The following is a 13142-nucleotide window of genomic DNA, read 5'->3' as shown; positions in this document are numbered from 1 at the left end:
TCCATCATTTAACATTTTCTTTTTCTGTCATATTAGCCAATTTGATAGCTATGAAAGAGCTGTTTTAATTTGCATTTCTCTAATTGACACTGATTTAGAGAATTTTTCATATGACTATCAATAGTTTTGAATTGTCTGAAAATTGCTTATTCATATTTTTTGACCATTTTTCAATTAGAAAATAATATGCATTCTTATAAATTTGACTTGGTTCTCTATATATTTGAGAAATAAGACCTTTATCAGAAACTTGCTTCCTACTTTTGTTTTCCTTCTAATTTTGGTTGCATTGATGTTTGTGCAAAAATCTTTTTTTTTAATTTTAATACAATAATTTAATACTTAATCATATTAAATTATTGTATTAAAATTTTTTGTTTTAAATTTTAATTAATTAACCATTTAATATTTTGTAATGCTCTTTATATTTTGTTTGACCCTAAATTCTTCCCTTATCCATAGATGTAACAGGTAAATATTCCATGCTTTCTTAATTTGCTTATGGTGTCATCTCAAGATATCTAAAGCATATATTCATTTTGACCATATTTTGATAAACCATGTTGGTTATTGTAATCACTATGTTGAAGTCAATATACAGTGTATCTGATTGTGACTGATCAGACTGATACAAGTTCAGAAGGCTCTACTACAGGTCAGACACAAACAGTCCATATGTGGTTTATTCCTAGTTTCTGCCCTACTATTTTCCAGTTTTCCTAGCAGTTTTTGTCAAATAGTGAAACCACTGGAGTGGTTTGCCATTTCCTCTTTCAGTTCATCTTACAGCTGAGAAACTGAGGCTCAACTGGGTTAAATGACTTGTCCAGAGTTAGTAAATAAGGCTGCTGAATTTGAACTCAGGCCTCTCTTATTCCAGGCCTAGAACTCTAGCCACAATCTAAATTGCTGCACAAATACATAATGACATCTTTGGGGGGAAGAGGTAGCACTTGAGGGTTGAACTCCATTTTGAGGCAGATTTTGGAGAAAAAGGTTATAACAATCATATATGTCCAGCAGAGCAATACATCCAGCAGGATTCAATCATCTGTCCTCACAAAAGACTTACTGGGAGCATTTGCCTGGCAAGGACTTTGTGTCATAAGAGAGTAGGGAGCAGACCTGATGCAGCAGAGTGATGATTTGGGCAGCCCTGCAATATAAGTGAATTGCCCCCTTATGTGCTCTAGCAAAAAATGTGTCATGTACAATGGGCTCTTCTCACATGTGCACTGGACACATGTCCCTTGCATGAATATTGCTCCATGCCTATGATTCCAGGTAATGTCTCACTGATGATATAGTTATTTGTGGAGAAGTGTTTTATTGCTACTTTTCTTACTATGTTAATTCATTAAATACTTTAATTCCACATTTTGAGTAGATATTCAAAGTTTAAGAACTAGGACCTTCACTTGTGAAAATGTGTCCCAGGTGCTAAATATAAATTTCTTAATGATGTTTTCCATGAGTCAACCTGATTCAAATTCTTCCTCCAGGCATGCATCATTCATTCAAAATCAAAGTAAATTCGGAAGTTCAGTCTTTAGAACATGACTCAAACCTAACATTTATATTCAAGATGCATAATTTATACTGCCAGGTATTGCTTTTACACGAACACACACACATATGTGTACGCACGTATATAATCATGGTCATGATTTTTTTAGTGAATGTGAAAGCCTTACTGTGAGCCTGCCATATTTAAATCTCTTGCGTTTTATTTAACTCATCTGAGAACCTTGCGGCCGCGTCGTGAATTTACTTATGCGAAGTTGGCTCTCGGTTACTATGACCTCAGCGGCGTCTGCCCCGGACTTTTTCTGGGCCCCAGGGAGAGGCGCCAGATGGAACCATCAGCCCCCCTCCTTGTATAGAGAAAGCCCAAGTTCCTGAGCGTTGGCTTTCCTGCCCGTAACAGGAGGCTTCTCTGGGGGGGCCGGCAGCGTCTCAGGGCAGCAGAAGAGCCGCCAGCTAGCTCTTGAGCATCACCCCGACTACGTGCGCCGCTCAGAGGGCCGGGAGACAAGAGAGCGCGCTTGGGAGACAAGAGAGAGCGCTTGGGAGACAAGAGAGAGCGCTTGGGAGACAAGAGAGCGCGCTAAGCTCTCTTCTGCGCCACCAAAAGGAGCAGCAGCGCCCTGCCTCCTACTTGGCTCCGCCTCCCCGCCTCCGCCAACCCCTCCTCCGCCTCCTCCCCCCCGCCTCCGCCAACCCCTCCTCCGCCTCCTCCCCCCCGCCTCCGCCAACCCCTCCTCCGCCTCCTCCCCCTTGTTTTGGGCTCCGCCCTCTTCTTTTCTAGCGTCATAATCCTGCCCCCCCCCCCCCGAAGACCCGCAGAATCTCCCTGCTCTGCGTGGTGACGCCACAAATCCCAGCCACAAAAGCGCCTTAGCAACCCGCCTGACGACTGTCACCCGGGGCGACTGAAGCTCTACCCGGCTTCCTCTTCCTCGGCTTCCGTAGCCGTAGTCGCCGCCGCCGCCGCCGCCTCCGCCTCCGCCGCCGCCGCCACCGCCATCACCACCGCCGCGGGAGGGTGGAGCCGGGTGGGAGGGCTGGGCCAGGCCCGGGGATCGACCGTCGTGGGCGGGGAGAGGGGAGGCCCAGCGTATTCTCGCAGCGGCAGTAAGGGGAGACTATGGGAGGAAAGAACCAGGACAACCCCCGGAGAGGTAAAGGGGCCGCCCTGCTGGGGGGCGCGGGGTGAAAGCTCGGGGGAGGGCGGGGTCGCCTTTCTGGGGGGGCTTGGACCCCACTCTTCTCCTCCCCGGCTGCTAGTCACCTCCAGCCTCCTCCCACGGTCGCACCTTTCCTCCAGGGGTACGCCGCCCTCTGGTTACGCAGCGTCCCTGAAAGGCTCCTTTCCTCCCCTGTAAAAAACGGAATCGGGATAGATGACTCCTGAGGATTTCTCTAACAACGTCAAAAATGTTACGTCCGTGATGCTTCCACGTGGTTCCCCTCGGGGGGAGTTGAATTATACCCTCCCTCCTTTTTTTTTTTTTTTTTTTTGGCCATTTGTCAGAGGACCGCTTTCTGTCTCTGAACTGTGGTCTTGGGGTAATGCGATGCTGTTAGGCTGGAGCAGCTAACCCTTGGGAAAGGCAGCAAGGTGTAGTGATGGAAAGAGACGTGGATTTGGAGCTAGGAAATCTGATTTTGAATCTCGGCCTTGGAGTCTGGGGTCGGGGTGGCCAGCATTTACACACGCTTTAAGGTTTGCAAAGTGTTTTACACGTGTTACTCAAAACTAAGGTGTGAGGGTAGGAGATGGTGTTTTTTTTTTTTGTTTGTTTGTTTGTTTGTTTTTTAATAGCCTTTTATTTACAGGATATATGCATGGGTAACTTTACAGCATTAACAATTGCCAAACCTCTTGTTCCAATTTTTCACCTCTTACCCCCCCCCCTCCCCAGATGGCAGGATGACCAGTAGATGTTAAATATATTAAAATATAAATTAGATACACAATAAGTATACATGACCAAAACGTTATTTTGCTGTAGAAAAAGAATCAGACTCTGAAATATTGTACAATTAGCCTGTGAAGGAAATCAAAAATGCAGGTGTGCATAAATATAGGGATTGGGAATTCAATGTAATGGTTTTTAGTCATCTCCCAGAGTTCTTTCTCTGGGCGTAGTTGGTTCAGTTCATTACTGCTCCATTGGAAATGATTTGGTTGATCTCGTTGCTGAGGATGGCCTGGTCCATCAGAACTGGTCATCATATAGTATTGTTGTTGAAGTATATAATGATCTCCTGGTCCTGCTCATTTCACTCAGCATCAGTTCGTGTAAGTCTAGGAGATAGTGTTTTAAACCCTTTTGCAGATGAGGAAACAGCCTGAGGAAAGTTAATTGACCTCTTTGCCCAGGGTCACACAGCCAGGTAAGTGTGAGACAGGATTTGAAATCTGGTCTGGCCGACTTCAAATCCAGCACTCCATCTATTGCACTCAGCCTCCTCTCTAAACCTCGGTTTCCTTAACTGTAAAAGATGAGGGTTCAACTAGAACAGTAGTCATTTTGTATGTCATGGCAGTGTTTTGGCAGTCTGATGAAACCCATAGACAACTTTTTGGAATGTTTTTAAATGCATAAAATAAAATACATAGGATTACAAAGGAAACAATGTATATAAAAAATTTTTTTAATAAGTTCATGGATTCCAAGAGTAAGAACCAATAAAATCTATTTTCTTATGACTTTAAGAGTATGTGAACATCCACTTTACTCCAAGCAATGAATTTTCTACTCCTACCTTCTTTCTCTTCTCAAAACATACCAGTTTGTCTTTGCTCAGATAAACTGGAACTGGTCGATGCAGAACTCTGAACCACCTACTAAGGTCATTTTCAGTCCAAGTATTTTGCAGTCAAGAGAGAATTCATTCCAGATCTTAAGGCAATATCTAGTGTTTTTTGGTCTTCATTTTGTCTTGATTTGAAAGAGTACCTACCTTTGGATGAAAATGCTTGATTCTGCTTCGAAATCTCATAAACATTTGATAACAAATGATCTTTGTTCATCGTGTTAGAAAATAATAATTGAGCAATAAATTGGGTGCTAAACATACATATTATTTATATATATATATATATATATAATGTGTATACATGTATATCTAAGCATAGACAATCTTAAAGTGCAGATAGTTTTTTAAAAAAATAACACGATTGTGAACATCTTTTCCTTAAATAAGTGCTTTTATGATTTTTGAGTTTTGTTCTCTCTTTGTAAAAGAACCATGTGTCCTATTTTGCATATTTTTGTGCCTACAGTAGTTTTTAATATTTGATTATTGAATGAAAAATTCAAACTAAAAGGAATGCTTCTAATAATATAACCAATAAAATTAGTTTTTACTCAGTTTGCCATATAAATGATTCAGTTTAACAAACATTAAGCACATAACTATATATAAAGCACTATGGCTGATGCTAAGGATATGAAGGAAAAAATTAAATACTCTCTTCGCTTGCTGAATTTATACCCTTTGAGGAAAGGGGGATATACTATATATATATATATATGTAAGTATATGTATATCAGATTGTTATTGATTTCAGAATTTTAAAATTCCATACAATATATATTGGCACATTTGCCATATGTCACAAATTATTAAGAAGTCATAAACAATAAAAGTAAAATCAACAAAATGTAAAAATTAATATATAAATTTTAAAACTTTAATTTTTTTAACTTTCCATCACAGTTTATTAAGAAGGAATCTTTAAGCATTTCAAAGCATAATTTTTAATGCTTTCCCAAAATTTAAATAAAAACCTTTTTCAAAGGATGATTTTGACGCCTTTTTTTCTTTGTGTGACCTATCACATCTTAGACATTCTCTTACAGAACTAGCTTGAAGTGCTAAATTGCCCATAAATACATTGAATAAATGGAATTCTCTCCCATTTGACTTTTTATGGGAGTACAATTCTCTGAGATCTAGCAACAACTAAGTTGTACAACATTTCAAGGTAAAAGAAATGTATTATTGAAATATACATACAGTTTACATTAATTGTGTAATTAAGAATGCCTTAGATGAGTTTAAAGTACTAAATAGTTCCTTTCAAAACATCCTTTTGCATTCCCCTTTACAGATCCTTCTTAGTCCACCCTATTCTTAGTCTGTTGTTGTTCTTTCAATTCAAACAACTGCCATTGGCAACCCTCTTTTTTATTGTATGGAAGAAGAAAAAACCTGGGTACAAATCTAGTTTTTAGTAAAAACTAAGGTTAACAGTGAATACTTCTAGTAACTTCACTCCTTTTTTCTGCCTGAGGTTATCTAATTTCTCTCTACCTCTTTGATATATTATTACCAAACCCCTGCCCCATTTGTGAAAATTTTATAGCTCTAGTCTTGTCTTTTTCCCATGTTAAAATCTGCCTTCTGCGCTTTACTCTGAAGCTACCATCTTGACATGATTTCCCTCTATCACTTTCCTTTTTGCATCTGTGTCCTATTTTAAACTTTTTTCCCCTACATTTTTTTTAGCAAGTATGCTTCAGCTTTTTACAACTGACTTCTTGGTCATTTTGCATTAGTAACATCTTTGTCTACAATCTCACACTGAAGGGTAGCTAGATGGTGTAGTGCATAGACTGGCCCTGAAGTCAGGAGGATCTGAGTTCAAATGTGACCTCACTTAACCTAGGCAAGTCACTTAACCCCAATTTGCCTTGCCAAAAAAAAAAAAAAAAAAAAAACTCACACTGAAATAGTGCTCTCCCGAGCCAATCCCTGTGCTCTTGTGCCTATGATTCCATTTCCTCCAGTTTTCTTTAGAAAATGGTTTATCATTTCCACTCACTTTTTCTATTAGCAGTAGCGGGACGGGGAGGCATTGTGGTAGAATGGAAAAAGTGCTAGAGTTGGAGGCAGAATTAGAAGACCTCAGTTCAGCTTTTAACTATGAACTTGGGCCTTGGTTTCCGCATCCTTTCATGAGATGGTACTTTGTGAGTTCCAAATATAAACTTTGCAGTTTTAAATCTGTGATCCTTCCTCTGCATACAAATATAAATTTGCCATGTACTTAAGAATGATTTATAACCTTGCAGCCCCATGATAACGCCATCTTTGACTCTTCTTTCTCTTTCATATATTATTAGTTTGTAAGTACTATCAATTCTCTCTGAAATATCTCATTTCCATGTTTTCCTTTTAAAGCACCCTCCTCAACTCCTCTTCAGCCTATTTCATCTTCCAGCTGATCTTCCTTACCTCTTATCTCTCTCCTCTTCCAACATAGCTGCCAAGTTAATCTTCTACGTGCACAGATCTTACCATGTCATTACCCTGTTCAAAAACTTTCCCTATAGCCTCTAGCATAACTGCAAACTCAGCCTAGCAGTCAGGATTACTGAAGCTCTTGCCTCTCTGATTGGCTCCTTTGACTAATTGTCAGGGCCTCTGTTCAAAAATGAACGTCAGCAGAGCTTTCTCTCATTTCCCCCCAGGTGTGTAACTTTTGGACTTCTTTTGTACTCTTGGTCATGTCCTGTACCAAGGGCCTGTCCTTCCCAGCTCCTGTTAAGACTATTAGCTCCTTGACAGCAGAAATTGTTTATATTTTTATCTCTAACATTTAACACAGTGCCTGACACATAGTAGGGTGTTGTATTGATTGGTTAAAAGCTTTCCATATGTAACTCCATTACACTGTTTCACTTACTATACATTTACATATTATACATAGAATACTATTGTTCAAGTCCAAATTGGACTTATAGGTGTTTTTCAATCTTGACCTTCATTTCCTTCCTTGAAATAGGTTCCTTTAATCCCATTTGATGGAATCCACTTCTCTTAAGCTCCAAGCTTGGGTATAATCTCTATGAAGACCTCTCTGAATTCCAACAATTCCCCGTTAGCAATCTGAACAGGATCTTTTCTTCATGTTTTGTCACTATATTGTGGATCTTTCCTTTGATCTTATTATTTTCTATATATTATATATTTATTTTTGTATGTAATAAATCCTTCAAACTTCTTGAGACAATATCCCCACATTTGTATATTCTCAGTGCCTAGCACAGCTACTCGACACAAAAAAAGTTTAATAAATATTTTTCCAATTAAATAACATCTTTCTCATTTCACATGAAGCATATAAAGTCTTAAAATATAATACTAAAAATAAGTGCCACAGAATCATGATTGATGATGGTCCAAGAAAACTTATGTCAATAATGCAATCTTGTAAAATACTCAAAATTGCAGTCTGCTATTTTAGTTAAATAAACAAATTGTGACTTAAAATTATTCTCCATATTATATCCTTTGTCAGAAATTTTTCCTCTGTTCTAATTGTCACATTTTTGTTAAAAGTCAGAACAAACCTTGCCATGCCCAGATATGATCCATCAAGCCCATTTACAGGACACTTAAGCATAAAAAGTAATGGTAAGTGAAAAATACTGGCTAATGAATGTTTCATTAAAAGGTTGGGCCATATTTCCGTGTGTCACTTGTATATTCATGGTAAACTGCATGGTTTCAAAGTCATTTCACTTAATGAAAGTTACTTATCTAATGTGTCTTTTGGCAAAGTTGGTAACTATTTTTAGATATTTATAGAAAAACTTTCAGTTTCAAAGATTCAATTTTTCAAATATTTCAAATGTTAAAAACAATACAAATTCTACTACACTCTGCACCCATGGTTAATTCACCCCAATTTCCCTGCTTCCTGCTGGCTGTTATTGATGCTGCCTACATATAATCCTTAGTTGAAAGCATGCCTTCCTTATTTAAATGCAGATTAATAGATAGCATAGAATAATTTTAATTCTGTGTTAACATTTTATTGTGCCTTTTCCCTGATGTAGTTAATTAGAAATAGCAAAGGAGATTGGAAAAAAGATTTGTTAGGAAACATTGTCAATAAAATAATAATCATAGATTTGCCTTGTTTACTAGGGTCTCTGAAACCTACCCCCCTTGAATGAGAAGGATATTTGATGTTTTTTTCTTGTAATTCTTTATTAAGAAAGTATTGAGTAGAACTAAAATTATTTTCTTCATTTTTACCATCAAGGCAAATTTATATTTTGTGAGTTGTTTATGTTATAGTGCTTGAATTACAAATGAGTACGTTCTCAACCAAATAATAGAAAATAAATTCTTTGTTACAAGAATAGGAAAGAGGAGGAGGATGAGACTTTTTTAGTTGCACCTTCAAATTTCTTGCTTTGCCTTTTCATGGTCTATTTGCAAATAAAAGCTTATAATCTTGAACTTTGGGAAAATAATCATTTTGTTTGAAATTCAAAATTTTAAAGATAGTCTTAAAAACTACATATTTTCATTAATGTGTATGAAAGGGTGTTAGAGGATGTTTTTTAAATGGTTTGGGTGAAATTTGGGAATTGTACCTTTGTGGAATTTGAATGGATTGCTGTTGGTACTTTATAATAACATAGCATAGTAGATTTGTAAACAAGGCATTATTAAATTGATGAATGTAGTAGTAGTTTTTAAATCATAGTCATAGTAGGGTCTTTGATATAAGTTGTCTTAGGGTTTATTTTCTTTGGTTTTTTGTTTCAGACGTAAGGAATGAAGTATGAGAAAAATGTTATCTTATTATCAAATATAAAGTTAAGTAAGCTCTTTTAGTTAGGAAATTAAGAACTCTTAAGAAGATTTCGTATTGAAGATGTAAGGAAACAGTGTTTTACAAGGAATGGAATCTGAAATGCCTGTTTATCTTTTCTCAGAATTCTTGTGTGCTCTCTGGAAAAAGTTGCATCTCATTGGTTAACATCTTATCTGAAGTCAGCAAAGTTCAAATCACATAGTTTACTTTCTTGGTGTCTACTTAATTATATTTAATAATGATTGATGGGGATAATCTTGCTTATCAATAACTATTACTTTGTTTATCTAATGTCTTGATCATTTTTTAATAGAATGAAATATGTAATGATCAAATGTGTTTTAATTTTATAGCTTTTTGCACTGACTCCTCCTCTCTCAGACTAAGTACTCTCTACCTGATCAAGAATCACATGGCTGTTCACTATAATAAAATCCTTTCAGCCAAAGGTAAAAATGTGTATATATGAACCTTCTACACACAATTTTAGCTCCTTCAGTTCTTATTAGAATCTATCTATAGCAAAAACAGGTAAATTGGGTTGTAGAAAGATTCACGTGATTGGTTCAGCTTCTAGCTGAGATAATTTAAGTTAACATCTAACTTAAAATTTTTTTTTCAAATCACTAAAGCCCTAATTTAGTATATTTATGCATTTTTCCATAAAACTGGCCTTTAATCTATATTTGAAAGGTAATACAGCCCTGAATGTCCTTTTTTTAATTACCTTATTTAGATTTATCTCTGTAGCATTTCATTTTTGATTTCTGTATACCAAATATTTGCAAATTTACTTTTTTGTTTTTGATTGGGAGTAGAGAAGTAGTCTCAAAAGCCTGTTTTTAAATTAGTCATAAAAATTCATGTTCTTTATATTACATTTTCACTCCTCAAAATTGAACTTTATGAATATTTTTGTAAATATAAGATCCTTTGATGATTATTTTCTTCAATCATATTTTGCTGAATTATGAATATTGCTTTTTTTCAGCTATTGTACTTTTTTACTTTAAATAACCAAAAGTGTTCTTTGTTTTATCATCATTGACTAAAAGATTACTGTATAGTATTCTCTGATGCTCTTAGAACCATTGTACATACTTTTTAATCTGTCATTTTCAGACACAACTGATTCATTATCTAAAAATAATCTATTTTTATAAAGTTTTTTATTTCTGATCTTACACACTTTTTTCTATGACTTTAATGTCTAGTCTCATCTGCATATTTGGAACTGAGCTTCCTATAATGTAATAATCTACAAAACTCTCATAATCCTGGCTTTCCTAATAGCTTGTTGTGTGGCCCTGGAGACGTTAGGTCCTAAGATTTTCCTCATCTGCAAAATGAGGGACCTGCATTAGATCACCTCTATGATCGGTTCTGGCGCTAACATTCTTTGATTTGACTTCACGGCAAATATTTTTTCTGGCATCAAGCCATTTTCCCTTTATTTCTGACTGACTTTCAGTTTGAATTTTGAAAACCGTATTGTTTTAAACCCTCTCATTCTGTACATTATGAATGGTGATTTATAGGAAGATTTTATGTAGAAGCAACAGCAGGGAGTAGTAGATAAAGATCTGTCCTCAATTATACCTCTGATACTTACTTAGCTGTATGACTCAGGGTGCTTTACTGCCTTAGCCTTATCTTCCCAATTTGTAAAAAAGGGTATAATAATACTTTTATACTATCTAATTTGCTGGATTGTTGTAAGGAAAGTGCTTTGTATACCTAAAGAGCCATAGAAATTTTAATTATTTTTATCAAGAATTATTGCTCTGTGAAATGTTAAGCTTAAGATTATGAATACCTCAGAATTATTTATTATGTGCTGAATTTGAGGGGATACAAAAATAGGTCCAATTTTTTTTTACATCAAAATTTCCTCAACTTTGTTCAGCAGGTTTTCCATCTCCCCAGATTCCTGACACCAGAATATAGGGTTTGCTTAAATCCCAAAAGGTTTCACAACCATATTAGTTTGGAGAACACTGTTCTGGGGATCAGCTCCTTCTGTGTAACTGAATATCGCCCTTTTTACTTTTTAATTAAATTTAATATCTTATGTCTTCTTGTGTTTCTTTTAACTGTCTATAACTGGAAATTGGTACAATTGAAAAAGTCCTGGCCCTAGAGTCAGGATTTGGTCCCAGATGTACCTCTGACTCTCTCTCCCAGGATCATCTTGGGCAGATTGTTATCCCTGAGTTTCAGTTTCTTCATCTCTGGAATGAGGGAGTTGTTCTATTGAACTTTTGAGGTCCTTTTCAACTCTGAATCTCCAAACCCTATGAGGTTTTTTTTTTTTTTTTTATGTGAATAGGGTTTATATAAATAGGGAATCTTAAGGAATATTGGGTATGAAGGCAGTCTTTTTGCCAAGAGAGTATAAATCAATGATCCTCGTTGAAAACAATACTTGTTAAAACTTTTGGCCTAAAACAGGTTTTTTTAAAAATATGTCTTAGAATTTTAATTTGTTGCTATTCTAATTTTCTAGCTCATTTACAATATTTTAAATTAATTATGATTCAGAAAGAAAGCTCTTCTTCTTTTACATTATATTTGAACTTTCTGTTGTCCTAACTTTGTGATCAAAATTAATCTATGCTAACTTTCAGTTCCAGAATAACATTTTCTCTGGCTTTATTTTCCATCTTGCCCTCTATCCAAAAGTTAGTTAGATCTAGTTCTCCCCAAAATTTCCCTCTTCTACTGAATGGTCCTTGTCTTTTTTTTTTAAGCATTCAAATACTAGTTTAAGAAATATTTAGAATTTTCAAGAATGGAAACCTTAAAAGAAAATGCATTTTTTAATTGGAAAGATTACTGACTAGGAGTTGGAAAATCTAGATTCCTATGCCAACTGTCATTAAGAAGTGATGTGACCTTGAACAAATGTCTTACTTTTTCTGATCTACAACAATTGCCCCATACATAAAATGAGTTGTACTAGATAATCTTAAGATGCTTTCTGAATTTCTGTGAAATCTATATATACTTTTAAAATGTGGTGAATATGAAACTTTAACATAAACTATTTAATTATATTATTCCTAAAGCATTTAAAACATGAGTTTTTGTTCAGTTGCTTTTTAGTCATATCCAACTCTTCATGAATCCATTTGAGGTTTTCTTGTCAGAGATACAAGACTGGTTTGCCATTTTCTTCTCCAACTCATTTTACAAATGAGGAAAGCAAGACAAACAGGGTTAAATGACTTGCCCAGGATCACATAACTAGTGTCTAAGGCTATAGGAAGATAAAGATGACCTTTCCTGACTCTAGGCCCAGGACTCTATATCTACCTGCCCAAAATATGGGTCTTAAGATGTTTAAAGTCCTAAAGTAAACTACGCTGAATGATAAACAAATTATTTTATTGATGATTCTGAAATAATTATTCAAATCCATTAAAAAATTAAGCATTGATCAGACTACCTTATGAAGATATATAATCTATGGAAAACCAGAAGATTTTGATTTTGCTAAAATTTTCAGAAAATAGTATTTCTGAGCACTTTTTCTGACTTAACCAATATTCAACTTAGAATTATTATTAAATCATGTTTTTCCTTTTCAGCTGTTGTAGATTGTTCAATGCCAGTAAGCATGACTTCCAGCATTAAATGTAAGTAATCTTGTTGCCTTTTAGTAAAAGCATTGATTATTATATATATAGCTCATACATTTTGAAAAGCATTGTTAGGATTCATAAGATCTGAGGCTTTGTCTTGATTAAACCACAGATTAACTACATATATAAAAATCATTTTATCTCTCTGGGCAAGTTTTATCATGTCTGTAAGCATTAAGCTCCCATGTTGCCAGGCCCTGTACTAAGCTATAAGGATACAGAAAAAAGAAAATACTCTCCGTGCCTTCAATGAGGAAGCAAACATATGTATACAAACTAAGTACGGCATAAAAAGGAAATTATTGAGAGATTAAGGCACTAGATTTAAGAGGGATTAGAAAAGGCTTCTAGCAGTAGAAGGTAGGATTTTA

General features: G+C 35.8%; 1 protein-coding gene across 6 annotated transcripts in view; it reads left to right on the top strand.

The window, feature by feature from the left end:
* Positions 1-1184: 1184 nt before the first annotated feature.
* SPATA7 (spermatogenesis associated 7) overlaps positions 1185-13142 on the top strand; it is a 47238-nt gene continuing 35280 nt past the window's right edge. For 2 of the 6 annotated variants that reach the window (XM_031952400.1, XM_031952401.1), the window contains exons 1-4: positions 2439-2681; positions 7858-7932; positions 9481-9576; positions 12718-12765. In XM_031952400.1, coding sequence (XP_031808260.1) covers positions 2648-2681; positions 7858-7932; positions 9481-9576; positions 12718-12765 — 253 coding nt within the window. In that variant the 5' untranslated portion in view covers positions 2439-2647. Of the gene's footprint in view, positions 1285-2438; positions 2682-7857; positions 7933-9480; positions 9577-12717; positions 12766-13142 lie in introns of those variants that run through there. The other 4 variants (XM_031952402.1, XM_031952403.1, XM_031952404.1 and 1 more) reach the window with 4 other exon arrangements.

The sequence above is a fragment of the Sarcophilus harrisii genome, chromosome 2, assembly GCF_902635505.1.
Source record: "Sarcophilus harrisii chromosome 2, mSarHar1.11, whole genome shotgun sequence".
NCBI classification, from domain to species: Eukaryota; Metazoa; Chordata; class Mammalia; order Dasyuromorphia; family Dasyuridae; genus Sarcophilus; species Sarcophilus harrisii.
The sequence above is the reverse complement of the archived record's forward strand: the minus strand, read 5'-3'. Positions and strand labels throughout refer to the sequence as shown.